The following is a 19,072-nucleotide window of genomic DNA, read 5'->3' as shown; positions in this document are numbered from 1 at the left end:
TGAGCATCTTAAAAACTTTAGAATCGCATGCACCAGTGAACCCAAACCGTGTATTGTTGGTCAACCCATGCAGCACAAACCAAAAGTCAAAGAGGCTAAATATATATTTACAAGAGGAATGTTTCAAACAATCTTTCATAGTAATTTATGCAACAACAAATTATAAAGAAACAAACTCTGACACTGCCTGAGCTGTTTCCAACACTCAATATAATAGGACTTTGTTTTAAAAGCCTATAAACTGACGTTTATCCAACCGTGCCAAAAGACAATCTGGCTTTCTCAAAACGAGCCTCAACAGATTGAGCTCGAAAATTACCTATAGGAAATCCATTTTAAAAGGTTAATACCTCTGGAAGTCATTTTCTAATTTACACTCTGATAGGCTAAGCACATGCTTCAACTTATTTGAACTTTCTGTAAGGGTCACAATACAAGGGCAATTAAGTAGCTACATGAACGAACTACAGCTACTTGAGCATTTACACGTTGAATTGGGCAACATTCCGTTTAAGAGGGGCGTGTTTACTAGTTTTTCATCGGAATGTAGGCACACACTGGGCTGAGCTTCAGGTGGACGCGGCGGCACGCAATGCTCATGAGCACATACTCATTCACATCAATACAAACTCTGACAAACGCTGGATCCTCGCAGACGCGCGCGGGCTGTTGGACGGGTAACTCACTGCTACATTGTTATGCTTGATGCATGTTACTCTAACAGAAGATGCTCTGTATAACCAAACTGCATGTGTGTACTGTAAACAAATATTTCAATATGATGTTTTCATCTGTTTAATAAGGCACAACAATTTCTGGCATTTCAACTGAGTTTCAACTCTATTTTCTTTATCCGCCACGTTCGTGCAATTAATTTATTTAAAGGTTGTCACTGCTTTTACTGATATAATAAGACAGTACTTAACTGTGACTTAACGATTATGAATTATGATATTTTAATGTTTTTATTGTAGCTTAAAAAAATTATATCCCCTTGAGTTATGAATTATGACTCCTCATGTTTGTGCAAAGATCAAATTAGAACAAACGCAATATTATCTCTTCTCAGATGATATATATAGCGTGTGAAGGTGTGGATCTGAAAGGGAATGTGAAATCTACCAGAGGATCAAGTGTCCTGACCAAAGCGCCGTTATTTTCGTTCAAGGAAAACGGATGTGTGTGATTGAGAGGCTCAGGTAGAGTTCACCTGAAGACAGAAGATCTGAAGTCTGACGCTTATAACCTCACCTTCTGGCTGTGAGGTCGGACTCTGGACACTGATATGAAACTGAAAGCGAGTCAGAGGTTTTCTCTATGAAACAGCAACTTGCAATCATGGAGACGCGAGAAGAACCTTAAATAATGCAAATAAGCTGAGACGCTTTGAAGCAGCCTATTTTGATTTTCAATTATTCGTTTGTGTTGAGGATTATGTAGGTTTCTGTAAACAGCTCATCCTCTTTGGGTTCTGCGTTTGAGAAAACTTCAGGAAAAGTGCTCAGCAGAGGAAACGCTTGTGGAGCATGGATGCAATTAGGTTTCCCGACTTTTTTGATGAGAAAAACGATTGGGATCATACACCTCGTGGTCTTTACTTTATCAGATGAGCCCAGTTTTAGATCTCAAGAGGTTTTTAACGTGTGACACCTGACGAAGACCTAAAATGCAGACGTCAAACAACAGGTATGTGGATCACATGCTCCTCTATGGTAAAACGTTGGCCTATATATTATTTCAAATTTTTATCATCTCAGACATCCTCATTTTCATTAACAGATGTGCTGTTTTATTTGTTGTAATTACTGAGCCAAATTTTTATTTCAGCCACAGATATTGAATTAACTTTGCTCATGTTTTTTTCCCCACATAATCAGTTTAACTGGAAAATCACTATATTGATTTATTTTGAATGTTTTTAATATTTTCAACAATAATATAGCTTTTCAGCACTACTGGCAATTTTAAATCTGCAACACCAGATCAAAATAATATCATTATAAGCTTTTGCATTGCTGGTGGCTTGATGTAGTTTTAGGTTATTCATCTTGTTAGTAGAATTCTTGATTGTGCAGAAAAAAAAAAAAAAAAAAAATCTTGAGTAAAATGGTCTATTCCAGCATCCAGGAAACAGCTGTTTAATCTAATCTTTAAGAGGAGAACAGTTTACTGTTCACATAAACTTGAGGTTCTTCGGCATGACCCGTAAACAGATTTAAGACTCCAGTTATGTACAGATTTAGCGCTTTTGTGGTATTTCTGCCAGAAACCTAATGGTTGCAGAGACCCATTTAAGGTTTCTTTCATGTGGCTTCATATGGTTTAACTGTGAACGATATACATACATTTAGCATTTTAACCATTATTAATGTGAAATCACATTGTTTTTTTTTAGCACATGGTCAATGGAGGCTCAGGTTTACGTTCTTACCTTTAGGCTACAACAGCAATTAAAATGAACATCATTATTGTCTTTTAACTATAGACCCCTTGACCCTTGACCTTGACAATAAACTAAGCCCTAATATGCTGGACTGTTGAGTGCAGGTTGTGAATTTTAATTTGGATAATTATGATGCATTACTTACGGTCTGTATATCTTTTTTATCTTGTTTGTTCGGTGTCTGTGATTAGGAATGGACATGTAAGATGTATTTCATCATACTGTTTTTCTGAAACAGTTCTTCATGGGAGTGTATTGTTTATAATTGACCAGTGTCCACTCTAAGTTGTCATTAAAATAAACCTTTAGGTCCATAAGCACATGTCCACAGAAGATTAGGAAGAGGAAAATTGTTTGTACACAAATCTGTGCTGGAGAAATTCATATTGTGGGATGTTTACATCAGTTTCCCCCTGTAAACTCACATTTCAAAGTCATAGTCATTGCAACAATGCGAAGAAGACAGTTGGGCTTTAGCAAAGCTGTAAAGAGTTTCTGAGAAGCTGCTCTTTTGATGAGTCAATCGTTGTGTGGTCTTTCAGTATTATGACCTCATTGGTGGTAGTTAGACTCATCCTCTAAAAATGCACATAAACATGTATTCTCAGTGGTGGTGATTTCTTAATGTACTGTCACTGTCACTATTTGTTGTCATGAATCAAGAGTCTTTGATGTAGAGCAACAACACTTATACAGTAAGCCCTGAAGTCGCTGTCATTTTAAAGTCAAATGGCGTGGTTTGTAAGTGGATTTGGTGATTGATTTACATGATTTATTTTCTCTCTCTAGGAAACTGTCTCTGTGCCAGGCCCTCACCCTCATTACACTGCTGCTGTCCCCAGGTTGCCTGTCATCTATACCTGTAAGATAGTCCCTGTCCCATTATCCTTCAGTTTATAGAATGTTTGCAGAAGTTATTAGCTTATTAGCCAATTATATATTATTTTTAAGGACCACCTTGAACAGTCAGTTGGGTATGCTCAGATTGGCAAGGCTCTCTGCCAAGGTTTTGCTCACTTTAACTAGAGTGTTGTCTTTCCCGTTGATTGCCAAGAGCAGCAGAGCTTAATCAGAGCAATCCAGGCAGGCTCACTTAGGGGGATTCAGAGACTGGGATGCCACCCTGTATCATTTCCAAATTGCTGTTTAAACACAATGCAGAAATGTGCAGTTACAAAAACATGACATTTGGCTCATGCTCTCTTTTTAATCTTTAAAGAAAGTTCACCCAAAAATGATACATTCTGTCATCATTTACTCACTCACCCTCATGTCATTACAAACCTGTACTTTCATTAATCTTGAAACACATATGAAGATATTTTGGTAACACTTTACTTAAACATTTTAATGCATTATTTATGCCTAGTAATGCACCTTATAATGCATTGTATGGACTCATGAATAATTGTAACCACAGTTATTATACATTATAATGTAAGACTGGAAGAGAGGGCAACTCTCTGAGAGAACAAAGGAAATTAACATTTGAACTCACTCTTGTGCACAATTCGAGACGCAAGTCTCACCTCAGAATCATCCTAATCTACATCTCTTTCCCTCTTCCCCCATTCCTCCTCTCTCTCATGCTGAGATCACCAAAATTCACCCAAGAATCTATATGGTATAATGTGAATAATTATTATGCAGTATATGTTTGGTATCATTTGAAATGTCTCAGTGCGACTGGTACAAATGTCTCATTCCCAAAGAAGTAAACCAAAAGGTAATAAGGTATTTAAGAGTTTAGAGATATCTTGTTAACTGCTGTGGGTGTGCCACTATGTAAATCAACTCCTGTCCCCAGTAAGTCTGGGACAGTGATTAATGCAAATTCCTACTGTGAACTCATGTTTACATTTGAAAAGAGGTTTCCTTGGTCTGAGTATTTAGAGAGATGCTGAAGAAGGCTCATGGCGATTTGTAACTCAAATTAGCTCGTGATGCAGAGTGTATGCATTGTGTTAACGTGAATGTGACCGATCACAAGTATATAGCAATTACCTCTGTTTGGTGACCAAAACTGACGAGCTTGTGAACGTGAGACCCGCGTTTAAACAGAAGACGTGAGGACCTCTGAGTGACATAGTTTCCTAATCTGAACGAGTTAAAGAGTTAAAAAGAATAATCAAACATTCGCTCACATTTAATGATGCTCAGATATCATTAAAACCTTTTTCATTTATGGAGTCAGATGAAATAACGAGGTAATACATATGAGAAAATGTATTTCATTTCATCTTGTTGTGTTGCGTAAAAGGAAAGACAGTAACGCGCAGAGACCTTCACCCGTCTTAGCGGAAACCCCCATTTGGACCGATAAACGGCCTTACAATAATATACCTTTAGAAAGTATAATGCATTAAAACACGAGAAACAACCAATTTCAGATCTGTGAAGATTATAATGCATGTTAACTTTGGTTACAATTATTTATGAAAAGAGATAATGCATTATAACTAACATTATGAATACCTTTATAATGCATTAGACATAAAGGCTTTTAGAAAATGTACGATATTTGTAATGAAACCTGAGAGATTTCTCCCTCTATTGAAAGTACATGCCACCAAAACTTTGAAGTTTCAAAGAAATTTCAAAAAGACATCAAGGAAGCGCATTTGATCTTCCGATGATCCAGTTTGATGTGCACTATCTATGCGCATTGATCAATGTTTATATATGAATAAAAGCCTAAATTAAATCTGTTCATCATATGATATAAATGTGTCTCTTCAGAATACTCGATTCATATTAATTACTTTTCCATGATAAGTATCAAAGTTTTGGTGGAATGGACTTTCAGTGGTTTTATGAAAGTCTTATGGGTTTAGAACAGCATGAGGGTGAGCAACTCATGACAGAATTGTAACTTTTAGGTGAACTAACCCTTTAAGTGTCACTGGTAACTATAGAAAATGTTTGCATGTACTACTCTGCCTTTGGTACCTTCTGGACCTCAACCAGTCATTTTCCCAGTTCCCCTCCCGAAGTACGAGATCCAAGCTAGGTCATTTCCACCAGTCATTATCATCCTCATTCCACTGGAATGACTTTCACCATCTGTATTAAAAACACAAACAGGACCTATCGACAGAAAGCCAACAAGCTCATTTCAGAATTATGAATTTCATTTCCAAACAAAATCTCTTTCCAAGAAACATACTTCAAAGTCAACATGTGTTTTTTTTTTTAAATCTTGCCTTTTGGGGGGAAGCTGGTGTTCTGAAGGTGAAAGGTCAATTTTTATTAATCCGCCTTGCCCACGGGCCCCATGGAAGACTGTCATCAACACTAATTTGAGTCTTTGCTACGGTAATGAGGGCAGTTACAGGTCATTCTGGTATTGAAGATGATGGACATCGGTAATAAAGCGCTATTGTGTCTGTGTGTGTTCAGTCATCTGTTATTTTAACCCTCACAGATAGACATCCTGACTCATTATCAGACTTTTATTCACCACAGGTCTTTAAACTAAATAAGGTCAGAAGATTTTGACCATATTCAATGATCTCCTGCCATGATACCCTTATTAGATGAGTCCTCTCTTTTTTTGTAATATTTCCATTGAAAGGGTTAATCCTTAGGAACCGGTACAAAGCTCTGCACCAAAAAGCAGTCATATGTGTGCCAGTAAAACATCCCTTTAGGGATCAAACTTTGGAATGCAGGTTCAGTGCTCTGTTCGTACTGTGAAATCATTTCATTTTGTTGCAATGTGTTTACACACCTCATGTGACTCTTGGTGTTGCTCAAATTAGATTTACGTGATACCATGGATGAATATTATTTTAGGAAGACAAACAGCTGCTGTGCATGAAGTTGTTTAACATGATAGAAGCAGAAAAGCATGCTCTACACACCTACATATTACATTTACAAGAATATACACACACACCTTCAGGGAACGGTTAGGCCTTAAGCAACCTATGGAAACTCTTCACTCTTCACGGGCTGTTACTGCCTGTTTGTCTCGGATCAAAGCCAGCAGCGGATCTAAGAATGACAGAGTAATGTTATCCTTGAGGACTATTAGTGGTGGTCTGATAGGAATACCGCTTGTGTAATGGAGGCTGTGTGCAATAGAGCTAATGTGGCGTCCTCAGTCGCGCACCTGGGGAACACTCAAACACTTCCACAAATGTCAAGTGCAGTCTAGCATAACCAATGAACAGGAAATGTTTTGGTGGCCTCTTATATCATGTGTCCTGAGCACTAGTGAGCAATAATTTCGGCTGTAAGCACAGGATACCTTCAGTTTAATGCTTAAAGTGTCATGAAACCCCCTGTTTTATCACTGGTCGTTCACACCACAGATTTGAAAAAGACTCAAGAAATGGGTGTGGAAAGATGTGGAAAAGTGGAAGTGTTAGAGGGTGGGAAGAGAAGAGAAAACAACCAATAAGACCACTAACCACTATCATGAACAAATCAAACAAATGAGCACTACAGTCTCTTAACAAATGGCACACATCCGTTTAACACAGAAAGAATAAAGGCATAGTTACTTTCTTTGTCCATTCTTCTTTGAAGTTTCGGTCTACGTCATTGTCTTCTGTGTATCAGAATAATCCATCGTGCTGTCGCATTCATGATCAGACGTACTGCTGTATAAGTGTTCTTATTTGCACATATAGGCTATATATTTAATTTGAAGAAGACTTGATGTATGCACAATCGTAGCATGTTCTCGCTACATCTGAAGCACGTACTTGCACTAATTTACACAAAGGACAAATGATTCGCACGTTCGCTTTGACGCGTCCAGTGCAGACAGCCTCGCAGGTGATGTAGACGTGGCACAATAACTGATTTTACCTTTTAAAGCACAATTGCTATGAGAAATAAAGGACATAATATCATGTATAATACCAAATATAAGCCCAAATGACCATCAGTGATCTAACAGTATGAGCCTCAGCGTCACTGCAGAGTGGATAATGCAAATAAAAATCTTCCAATGCTGAAAAATACATCTTTGCTTTTATTTGGGATGCTCTAAGTTACTTTTACAATCAAAAATGATTAAGTCTGATTCATATGAAATATTATTTGTGTGACCAAGTGTTTAAAACCGAAAAATAAACATGCATCGCTTGTCTGCTGGGCATTTCACTTTTAAATTCATGGTGTGATCTCTTTGGAATGCAACAACCCGTCACATGGTTGAAAAGAGCCCACCTATATTTTCTCTACAAACAAAGAGTATCGTAATACATGTATTTAATTTTTTTAATATAAACGAAATGCCCCCCCCCCCCCCCCCCCCCCCACACACACACACACATACACATACACTTTCCCCTTAATAACAAACATAATGAGTGCTATTGTCACTGATGTGCTATTTTCATTGATGTGCAACCTGTACATATATGTTAACTTGTCAAATAATGTTTTAGGGTTTCGTGACCCTTTAACATACATCAAATGGCCTGATAACTAAAATTTCTCTACAAATATATATATTTTACATACTGTTGTCCTAATGAGTGAGCTTGCTAAAAACACAAGTTAGTCGATCAAATCGGCCACCCCTGCTGTCTCTCTTTGTTGTTGTTCTGCAACCTTTCATGCACTTTGTTGTTTGTATATTTGCAGTCATCCAGACGAGTAGAGATGGGACGTGAGGGGCCACAGATGCGTAGCCAAATGCATTTCATGAACGAGTGGGCCTCGTGGGGCGGTTGGTCTGTGTGTTCGCGCTCCTGTGGTGGAGGGGCCTCTGTCCGTTCACGCACCTGCATCACCAGGTTGATTCCATCACACCATCTTCTCTGCTGTCAGATAATGATTATACATGCGTTCCCTTTAAGGGTTCTCCAGCGACAAGCTGTTGTTGCCCTAAATGTTCAATTTAAAAAAAAAAAAGTGAAGAATGCAAGAACACATCCTGTGTGAATGGCCTTTTGGTGTTCTGCTTGATCATGCTAATGTAATTTGCTTATAACGTTAAATACACTAATTTGTTGCATCTGACATCTTTGTTATTTTTTCTCTCTCTAGAAATCTGGTTGGAGGGCCGTGCCCAGGGGACACCAGGCAATACAAGATTTGTAACACAAAGGTGCAGTAAATTCTTTACACAAAGTCTAAATATTCAGTCACACCTTATCCTCAGTGCATAATATCGATAGCATTTATGTGCAATTAGTTAAGTAATTCTACAGTTTATTCTACTGTATTTATTGCTTGCATACCAGATTTACCAGACCAGACATACCAGATTTCGAATGGATGGTTTTCAGTTTCATAACTTCACCTCATTATTATATATCACTTACTACATAAGTGTGTTGATGCACGTTAAAATTCCCCTATTTTGCTTTTTCGAATATTACCTTTCATGCAGTGTGTAATATAGCTGTTTGTGAATGTAAAAGGTCTGTAAAAGTTTAAAGTTCAAAGTGCAGGACAAATAAAGTTTTTGTCTCTTAAAAGACACAATAGATTCTGAACTGCCCGAAACAAGTCATTTCGAGCAATTGCAGTTAACACTTCCTGTTACTAACCTATATAACAATGTAACAAATTTGCATAGTGGCAGCTATGGTCTTCATTGGCTGCCTGCAAACATCTACTTTGATCCACCCTCAAACACTGCATTTATAGGCCTGGAAGAGTTTGGTCCGTGTTGTCAACATGTCGAGGAGATGCTATATTTAGCGCTGCAAATCTAGTTTGCGTGCACTTCAAAAGGATGAGGACTCGCAATGGAATTGATACGGAAAAACAGACTGACCAAACAATGCAGAGAAAGCTCGTGGAAAGGAGGGGTTTAGAGAGACACAAACCATTTTCAGACTCTTTGAGAACTGAAGTGATGTGCAATGTATGTTATGAGAAACTTAAAGTGTTTTTTGACCTTGAATGCATGTAAACCTATTGTATGAGAACTCCTAAACAAAATTAGGAACTTTCAAAATAGCATAATTGGGGCACTTTAACATTATAACATACCACCAAAAAGTAAACAAAACAGTATTTGTAAATGAAAATTGCTTATTTTAAAATGAAATTTAATTCAAGATGCTATATTTACTGTCAGGCAAACCTAAGTTCCATGAAGTCTTGTGTATGTATATGGCATAATGGCAAAAGTCCCCCTGTAGTCAATCATTTTATCCTTTTAAAACTCACCTTTGATCACCAAAATTACATATTTAAACGTTTTTTCCTTGAAAAAAAGTGTCATGCCTTAAAATAGCTTGAATGTAACTCTGCACCCTTGCCTCATTTATTATACGCAGTTCAACTAATATATTAGCTCCGCCTCCACTCACTCACACCAGCTCAGAGATCCACTCATTGATGATCACACGTTGACGTGATTGGGTACAAGGTAGTTTGTGACGTCAAAAACACTAACGATTTCAAATAGCATTTTTGAGACTGTCTTTGCCGTTTTAAGGATAAAATACCCAGCAATAGTGTTGACTTATGCATTTGCACATGGTTTGTCTTAAAGCATATTAAAAAACACCACATAGACATATAAACAACATTAAAAGCTTGATTTTCACCACAGGGGAACTTTAAAACCCCCTATTTTAGTACATTTGATGATTAACAGATGAGTAACTTCTCTGTTATCTGCGATGCATTGAGGTGCATTAGCGTTTACTCTACAAATACAATATGGTGATATGTTCCTGATTACCTCTGAATGTGGTTTTACTGAGCAGATCACAAATGATTTGTACCCCATTTACCCACTTGTGATCCCATCACCCAGGACAGATGTTAATACCAGGTTTAAATGGGGTCATTGTGTCAGCACACAGATGCATGTGTTGTGTTTATCCTGAGTCCTCCCTAATGATTTAGAAAGTGTTAATGAATCAGAGCTTTAGGAGCTTTAGATGTGCGTGTTTTCCCTCCTGAGCTTTACGTCTGTAACATCAGGAGTGTCCTGCTGACTCTATGGACTTCAGAGAACTGCAGTGTAAAGCTTTCAATGACAGACCCCTGGTCGCTGGCAGCAGTTACCATTGGACTACCTTTCATGGAGGTCAGTGAAGCATGACTCTCCTCTTTGAAGCATGTGTTGTGTTACTGTGTGGATTTCTCCTTCTGCTACGTGCTTATACTGACTGAAACCTGATTTAAACCTTGCTTTCAGGCTCCAACCCATGTGAGCTCAGCTGCCTGGCTATAGGACACAACTTCTATTACAACTTTGGACGGGTGCTTGATGGCACACCATGCCAATCAGATCAGGGGACAGTCTGTGTGAATGGAAAGTGTCTAGTGAGTAGCTGTTTCTTAAGTTTCATAATAGCTAATAATCACAAAATGTACACCCTCACCGAAAATGTGCAGGTTTTGCTTTAAAGAGTTATTTCTACCTATTCAGATGACATTTAGAAGTGACTTTTGTTAGAACTAGGAGTGCCACTTATAAAAAGAAGGAACAATTTATCAATGAATTATTAAATAACTCAAACATAAAAAAGTAAATATATAATTCATTTTTAAAGACAAATAAATAGATTTTTTTGAGTTGACTAAAACCAGTTTATTCAGAAGTCTCAACATCTTTTTAAGTTACCTTATAAAACATTTTTACAGTGCTTTTGTCCTGTTCACACGCTTCTAATCATGTTTTTACTTGTATTGATTCAAGTATCAGGGTATTTTGGACATGTACACTGATATATATCATTGTATTATTATCTGACACCATCAAAGTATCATGGTTTCACCACAGGGTTTTTTTTTTTTTTTTGCCAGTACAATAAATATTTACATATTACAAGAAACTGTGAGCATATTCATGAGACCCACACAGCATTTGATCATTGGATTTACAGAAATCGTTTCACTTTCAAAAAAGTGTTTTCTCAACATTGCAACAATCAACTCGTTAATCAACTCGTCAAACACGTTAATTATTATTTAAATTATCACTTTTGAGTCATTTTAACTACTGTCTTTGAAAGGCTTTTGTCTTTCAAACACATTAATGTACAATGTCTAATATATGTACCCCCCTGGCTGAGATTTTAAGTTAATAGTTTAGGTAAATAATAAAATTAAGTCAATAATAATAAATGATAAAATTAAGTTCACGGTTCTCTGATGTTGGTTAATGGTCACATGACATGCAGGTAAACAAAGAATTTTATTATTATTAAGTGTTTTATTTTGATTATTTTAATTTTTAAATGATCTATTTTAAGTTGACATTTTTATGATTTAATTACTTAATGTCTTTTCATTAAAGAACATTAAGATATTTAAGGCACTTCATGCTGTTGGTAACAAAGAACTGAAGAAATATATTTATTTATTTATATATATATGTCAATATGGTACAAGATTGTCATATATGTGTGTGTGTGTGTGTGTGTGTGTGTGTGTGTGTGTGTGTGGACTGTGTAGTCCTAAAGTCATGCTGGTGTGAATTTGGTTTTCATCACATGAGGACTGGAAAAGAGAAGCACATGCATAGTGGGGCCCAATCATTAGCAACATGTGGCAGATTGAATCCATATGTGTGAAGCACACCTTGTGTGTGTGTGTGTGTGTGTGTGTGTGTGTGTGTGTGTGTGTGTGTGTGTGTGGTTGCCCCTCTGTGAGGCCCCCTCAATCATGGGAATGTGCCATTTAGAATCATTATTTTATAAACTACTGAGATTAAGAAAGGATGGGCAGAGAAAGGCAAAGAAAACGATAAGGAGAGACAGAACTGGAGGTCACGCATTAGGAGGAGGGTTGCACCTGCGTGGAATGGAGTGCATGACGGGTCTAAAAAGAAAGAGGGGCTTAATTATATCCTGCAGGAGTTGCTGAGGACAGTGTAGTCCTTCTACCTCTGATGTCTCCTCCTCCACCCCTGCTCTCAGGAGCTTAAGCCAAACTTCTGCCTGAATGCTCTTGATCCCTGCCTGGGCCTCATGATCCTACTCTTGTTTGTGTGTGGTGGCTCAGAGAGAGATCTCTGTCATTCTGCTGCCCATCTGTTTTCACCTGCCTCTGTTTGGACCTGTGGACCTACACACACACACACACACACACACACACACACACACACACACACACACACCTTTCAGGACGGTGCAGCTTTACTTAAGGTTATCTCCCATTAAAACCAAACCTGAACACGTTTTCAAAGAATTCAACCCACATCAATTTGAACTTGTTTTCTTTATTTGATCTCCGTATTGAAGAGTAGATTGATTTTGGATTACTTATTGTTTTAGTTGATGAAAGTTGATATCAGAAATAACACATATTTATTCATAATACAAATAGTATTCTGCATTCTGACTTGCTCTGTTGTTTCTACATAAAAAAACATTCAAAAGTTTGGGGTCGAAAAGATTAATGTTTTTGAAAGGCAGCATTTTTTTAATCAAAAATACAGTAAAACAGTAATATTGTGTAATATTAGTAAATCATTTTTATATTTTAATATACAGTATATTAAAAATTGAATATACTCTTGTGATGTCAAAGCTGATTTTCAGCATCATTACTCCAGACTTTAGTGTCACATGATCCTTAGAAATCATTCTAATATGCTGACTTAGTGCACAAGAAACATTTCTAATTATCAATGTTGAAGACAGTTGTGCTGCTTGATGTTTTTGTGGAAACAAATCGTGATAAAAATTATATTATATTATAAAATTATAAAGGTCTTTACTTTTCATCACTTTTTACTTTTTCGTCACTTTTCATGAACTTAATTGCATTCTTACTGAACAAAAGTATTCATTTCTTTAAAAAATCTTACCAAAGCCACATTTTTAAACTGTACATATTCCAAAACAATAATTAGACATTTAATAGCTTTAAATGACAATAAACACAAAAACAAAACCACAAGTAAAAGCAGCAAACGATAATCTGCAATCTGCATTATGTATGCTTCAGTGCATGCTGGGAACTGAAGTAGGATTACAGCATGAGAGGCAATTTACAGTGTTCAATTCATTACGCTTAATCCAACCACTCTTATGATTAAAGAAATCAAGTTGAAACTCTGAAAACTCATAAAATCAATACACATGGCAGAAAATATTGTGCTGGGAGATGAACTGATGAAAACAAACATGGTGCTATTAAAGTGATGGAATGCATTTATTTTGAGGATCTTTAATCTTGGATGCTTCTCTCTTTAGTAGTGTCTAAATTTATTTCTTGGAAAATCTCCAAGATTCTGTAGGCCATGAGCTGTTCCAGTTTTTATCAGGAGTGTTGTGGGATCAGCTTGTACTGGTGAAACAGAATGTGACGGTGCTTGATATTTTGGCTTCTAATCGCAGGGTTTGTGTGTGTGTGTGTGTGTGTGTGTGTGTGTGTGCGCGCAGAAGCCAGGATGTGACTTGGTCTTTGGATCACAGCAGCAGGAGGACGCCTGCATGGTGTGTGGAGGCCACAACTCAACCTGCCTTCATCACAGAAGTGTTTATCAAAGCAACGGGCAGAACAATGGTCAGCTATGAATCCAAATACACTCACTGACTCAGTAGAACAGAAATCAATTGTTTTATTTCAACATTAATATAAGAGATGTGAATAGCTTTTACTCCAGTCTTCAGTGTCACATGATCCTTCAGAAATCATTCTAATAAGCTGATTTGCTTCTCAAGAAAAGTGTTTTACTGGAAATTGTGATACATTACTTTCAGGATTCTTTGATGAATAGAAAGTTTAAAAGAGAGAAAGTTTTTCTGTAACAATGTACATTTCTTTACTGTCCCTTTTGGTTCAATTTAATCCATTCTTTAAAAAACATCAAACTTTTGAAAGGTAGATTAAGTGGTTTCTTGCAGACAGTGAGCTCTCTTTCTCTTCTTTATCTTGTCGTTTCTCTCTCCCATACACATATCTACACACTTAGAGCACTGACACCTCTGCCTTTGAACTTCTCCGCATGAAACAGAACCTCTTTTAAAAGCGTCCTTCACGCTGGCCGACTGAAAGTACAGAGCGTTTACATCGGGGAAAACAAAGTCATAATACTGTCATTGTTAGGCTATCCGAATACCACTCCGTTTCCCTCTCTCTTGCATGTGGATTTCTAAGAGTAGTATAACAGATTCGAGGTTGCCAGCACAACGCTCTGTAAAGAGGGTCAAAAGTCAAAGGAAAAGTTCAGCCTGGGTCGTAATTCTGGAGTTCAGTGCCTTCCAGCTAGACCAAGTCTAGCGGCTGCAGCAAGACACGGCGTGGAAACATATAGTCTTGTTACGTGCAGGATTGCGCACCTGTTGGAAATAACTGTGGGGGTTTGTTGTTGTTTTTTTTCAAATGGGCTGAGGCGCATTACTCTCTCATCTGTGTTTCCCTGCAGGACTATTCGGGTATAGTGAGGTCACTATGATCCCGGCCGGAGCAACACACATCAGAGTGACTGATAACAGCAGAAACTATCTAGGTTAGAACGCAGCCTTGCGTGTGATCTCTCCACCGGAGGTTCAACATGTGTTTCTCAAAGCAAAAGTTAAAAAAAAGGTGCACAGTGTGAGATAGACCTGTAGATGACTACAGACGAAAGCCTTTACTTCGCATTTATTAGCGCAATAAAATAGGCCTAATGTATTGGACAACTTGCAGTAATTTTTCACAATTTAAAGGTATAGCGGAGGATTTTCTTTTTCCGGGTGGATCATCAAGACTATTGGTCCTCCTAAGTGTCAATCATTCTGGTGATATGTTTACGTAAGGCCGTCGTACGTGCTCGTGCACACGATTCACACGATGGCGTGCGCTCAAAACACAGGTTGGGCTTCCCACTGATGCCTCAGTCGTGAAGTTTCTACTCGACAGGTAAAGTTTGGCATGCTATTTGGAGAAATACATTTAAAATCACTGCTAGTAAAAGTTAATGTAAGCTATGATTAGCTTGTGCATGCTCTCTCGTGCACACGTTTAATAGGCGTTCTCTCTCGGGAGCAGGTGGAGTGTTGCGCATGTGCATTTTTTCAAAAAGTGGAGAGGGCGGTTCTTTTCTAAAATTCGGGAAAATCCTCCGCTATACCTTTAACAAAACAGTTTGTGCACTGTATGAGAAAATGACAATAATGCTGTGTAGTCCAATGGTTTTAGGAAAAAATCACCTTTTTTCCATTTTTTTTAAAAGCGCTCCAGAATGGGCGCTCTCAGTTTGTGATCAATGGGCACTGGAAGATCAATATTCCTGGAGAGTACAACGTTGCAGGAACCAAACTGCTGTATCGTCGCTCTGCCGATACCTGGGAGAGTTTTGAAGTTCCGGGACCTACTCAGGAGGACCTGCACATCATGGTGAGCTTCAGTTCATGATTCTTAATGCCTAGCAGCCCATTTGTGTTCATTGGTACTGATTTGATTGTAGGTCTTGTCAACTGATAAGAACTCTGGGATAGAATATGAGTACTGGCTCCCTCCAGACCGATATGCCCTGTACCACGGGAGAAGTCAACTCCGGCATCCTCACCACACTGCAAACCACTTGCCATTTGAACCTCCAACCACTATGACTACCACAACCACAACCACTACTACAACACATCCAGCCACAAAACCTCTTTTCTGGGGTAAAAACCTTTCATTCCTGGTATTTAGGAATCTATCAAGCTTCTAGTTTTTATAAGTATTATCTGTGCTGTGAATAGATCTTGAGATAAAGCTATAGATTGAATGTCGAGTCCATTTGAAGTACTACATGTGGTGGTTAGTATTTGGCAGAAATGTTCCATTTGCTTAAAGTATAATGTTAGGAGCCTTTTGTAAATACAACTGTGATTTACGAGGTCATGATCCCAGGTCCCGCTGCTCGCTGGCCCCTTCAGCCCCCCTATCAACAGCAGCCAGTCCCGCGTTTGGAAAGAGATGAAAACCGCAGGAACCGACTGCCTGAAATACATCGTAGAGGTCAGAACTTTATCATTGCCATTAGTGTTGTCACGATACCAACATTTTTGTAGTCCGTACCGATACCAGTACAATTTCACAGAACTCTGTTCCAATTCTGTTACTACTATTGGAACTACATTTTTAAATAAAAATAAATAAATTAGTTAATTATTATTAATAATAATAATAATAATAATAATTAAATAATACATTAATACATCAAATATTTTTATATTAGTTAAACATTGCTCAAGTAAAATGGTCGAGATTTGAGCAATGTTATTAAAATGAAGAACAAAGAAATAATTACACTTTACATTGAACGTAGATTTTTTTCATCGCAATTCTGAATTCAATCCCGCAATTCCATACGGTTGTTTTTCCCAAAACTTTGCAGTGCGTAGCAGCATGAAAAATAACTATTCAATTATTCAATAACAAATTCAAATTGTAAATGGGTTATATACAGAAAGCGGGGAAAGAGCGCTCCCTTGTATAATCACTAAAGCAGTCCATCAATCACTTTAGTCAAAGACTTTATATATACAGAAAGATGGTTCACTCCTATTACTTATGAATGGGAGAATGTGCAACGTGCAATATGGTGGTCCAACCTTCTAAAGTAAAGAGCCAATCTCCGATTGGTAAAGTCATCACGTCACTGCAGCTGGCGTTTTTTTGTCATGATTCGAGATGTAGTAATTTATGCGTATTTGGCATGCTGTCCGGGGGAGGGCTCCGAGCTCGGAATTTGCCCCGAACCAAATTAACTCCCCCCAGAGTACTCCCTACTTTTGAGTGAGGTGATGGGGTTGGTGGAGGCGTGCTGTGAAACTGTCATGGTACAGAGGTGAGGGAAGGCTATATTTATACCGGCTTCCTCTTGTGCTGATTGGTTGATTACCTGAACGTGCTCCTCCCGAACTTTGTTAATAAAACTTCATTAAATTAAAGTTAATCGTAAGCTTGGCGAAATTTTTTGGAGAATTTGATGTTTCCCCATTCAAAGAGATAGGAGCTGCACTTGCATGACTGAAATAGATGCCCGAGGTTTCAAAGATGGCCACCGAGTGAAATTGCGTACATGTGCCAAGATGTCTATGATTGGCTATAATTCTCAACGCTTCATTAAACACGTTGTAAATAGAAACCTCTGAAGCTTTTCACAGAGCACGCACAAAAGCACTGTACACACAGGAGCATTTGAAAGCAGCTGTCTATCAGCGATACTCTGTACTCCTGGTACTCCAGAAACAGTTTTAAAATTTCAGTATCGACTTGGTACCGAAGTGCCGGTACTAATGACAACACTAATTGCCATGTGAAATCTTACATACAATGCCAAACACATATTTTTTCATTAATGTTCATAGTTAATTTCCATTGTTGATTGTTGTTTGCGCGGATGACTGGGTTTTTTTTGTTACGTCATGAAAACATTTCATCCTTTTGTAGGCCACTGTGGGAAATGCCGCCGGGTTCGAGGGAAAGGTGAGCGCCAGAGACAGTACTGCCAAAAAGATTTTGGTGAGTTCCATCAGTATGTCTCCCAACACAACAGACATTTTGGTTTAATGTACATAATATATTGGATGATAGCAAAACTTTTTTTCTGCTGTGACAGTACTTCGAGCAAAAGTGCTGGAAAAAATCTATCATGGTGAGGAGACCCGCTATGACGTCCAAATCATCCACACATACCGCAACCGTTATCGTCTGGAGCACCGGGAGTTCCTGTGGGCCCCCAACAAATGTGACTGTCCCCTTCTAGAGGAAGGGCACCAGTACGTGTTGATGCTGCGACGGCATATAAATTACGAACGCACTCTCAATCGCATCCTGATAGAGGAGGACAGCTACGCTCAGCCTTATCGAGCACGTGAAGATGGCCTGCTGCGCCCCCTAGAGGAGCTCTGCGGTAACAGAGGTAGCAGGACTCAGTTTTGGGGTTAAACGCGTGAACGATCACACTTTCACTGCACAGTTATTCTGAAGCTCAGCTCTTATGCCAAAAGACAAGGCACAGACAGAAACCACGCTCTGATGCTGACTTGAAATCGATGATTTTACTGAAGCATTTCGCATTCCGCAGCAAGGATAATGGACACTTTGTCGGGATGAATTATGTCCATGGGGGCATGAGGCAAATCAAAGTAAAGAAAGTCACTAAATGAAGCACTTTAGGTGGACAGTCACCTTCTTATAAAACGTATACACCAAAGTAAATAATTTACACAGCATGATGCCCTTTCTAGCACCACGTGTCTGTTAATGGCATACAATCACTTGACAGCATGTATATCTTTATCGTGTGCATTTTGATGTTGTTTTTTTATATATATGTATTTATAAGTTGACAGTATTTCTAGAGGAAACCTTGATTTATATATTGCCTTATAATTTTTAAATGTTTTACCATATATATATATAATTGCTTTTATCTACAGTTATAAAGTCCCTTATAAAGTGAAATGATAATGAGTGTTTATGAGTCACATTTACACATTCAAGATAAGCAGCACATACATATAACTGTCTATGGCGGAGCGCTTTTGCCAATAAACAGTTTTTTCCCCTCTATTTTTGGCAGCTGTTTTTCCCTTTAATCATTAGTAGACTAACTAAGATTATCCTATTACTTTGATGTGGTTGTGAAATTATAGCCTAGCCTTTCGGCAAAACAAAGATAAACTCTAGAATGTGTTTTGTTAAAAATATATTTACAAAAATAACTTATCTTTTATTACAGTGACATAAAACTTTCTAACATAAACATGCAAT

General features: G+C 38.0%; 1 protein-coding gene across 2 annotated transcripts; it reads left to right on the top strand.

The window, feature by feature from the left end:
* Nucleotides 1-521: 521 nt before the first annotated feature.
* adamtsl5 (ADAMTS like 5) lies at nt 522-18,871 on the top strand. 2 transcript variants are annotated; one of them, XM_084403962.1, is made up of 14 exons: nt 522-677; nt 1,070-1,686; nt 3,233-3,305; nt 8,045-8,196; nt 8,450-8,510; nt 10,349-10,454; nt 10,566-10,693; nt 13,762-13,885; nt 14,748-14,831; nt 15,537-15,700; nt 15,771-15,972; nt 16,202-16,309; nt 17,747-17,818; nt 17,916-18,871. In XM_084403962.1, exons 2-14 carry the CDS (start codon nt 1,667-1,669, stop codon nt 18,242-18,244), a joined length of 1,623 nt encoding a protein of 540 aa, XP_084260088.1. In that variant the 5' UTR covers nt 522-677; nt 1,070-1,666; the 3' UTR covers nt 18,245-18,871. The 2 variants fall into 2 exon arrangements, with proteins under 2 accessions (XP_084260088.1, XP_084260089.1); XM_084403963.1 differs by lacking the exon at nt 3,233-3,305 and having other exon boundaries at nt 569-677.
* The last annotated feature ends 201 nt before the right edge of the window (nt 18,872-19,072 follow it).

The sequence above is a fragment of the Rutilus rutilus genome (genome assembly GCF_951802725.1).
Source record: "Rutilus rutilus genome assembly, chromosome: 3".
NCBI lineage: Eukaryota > Metazoa > Chordata > Actinopteri > Cypriniformes > Leuciscidae > Rutilus > Rutilus rutilus.
This window is presented reverse-complemented; position numbering and strand designations above follow the sequence as displayed.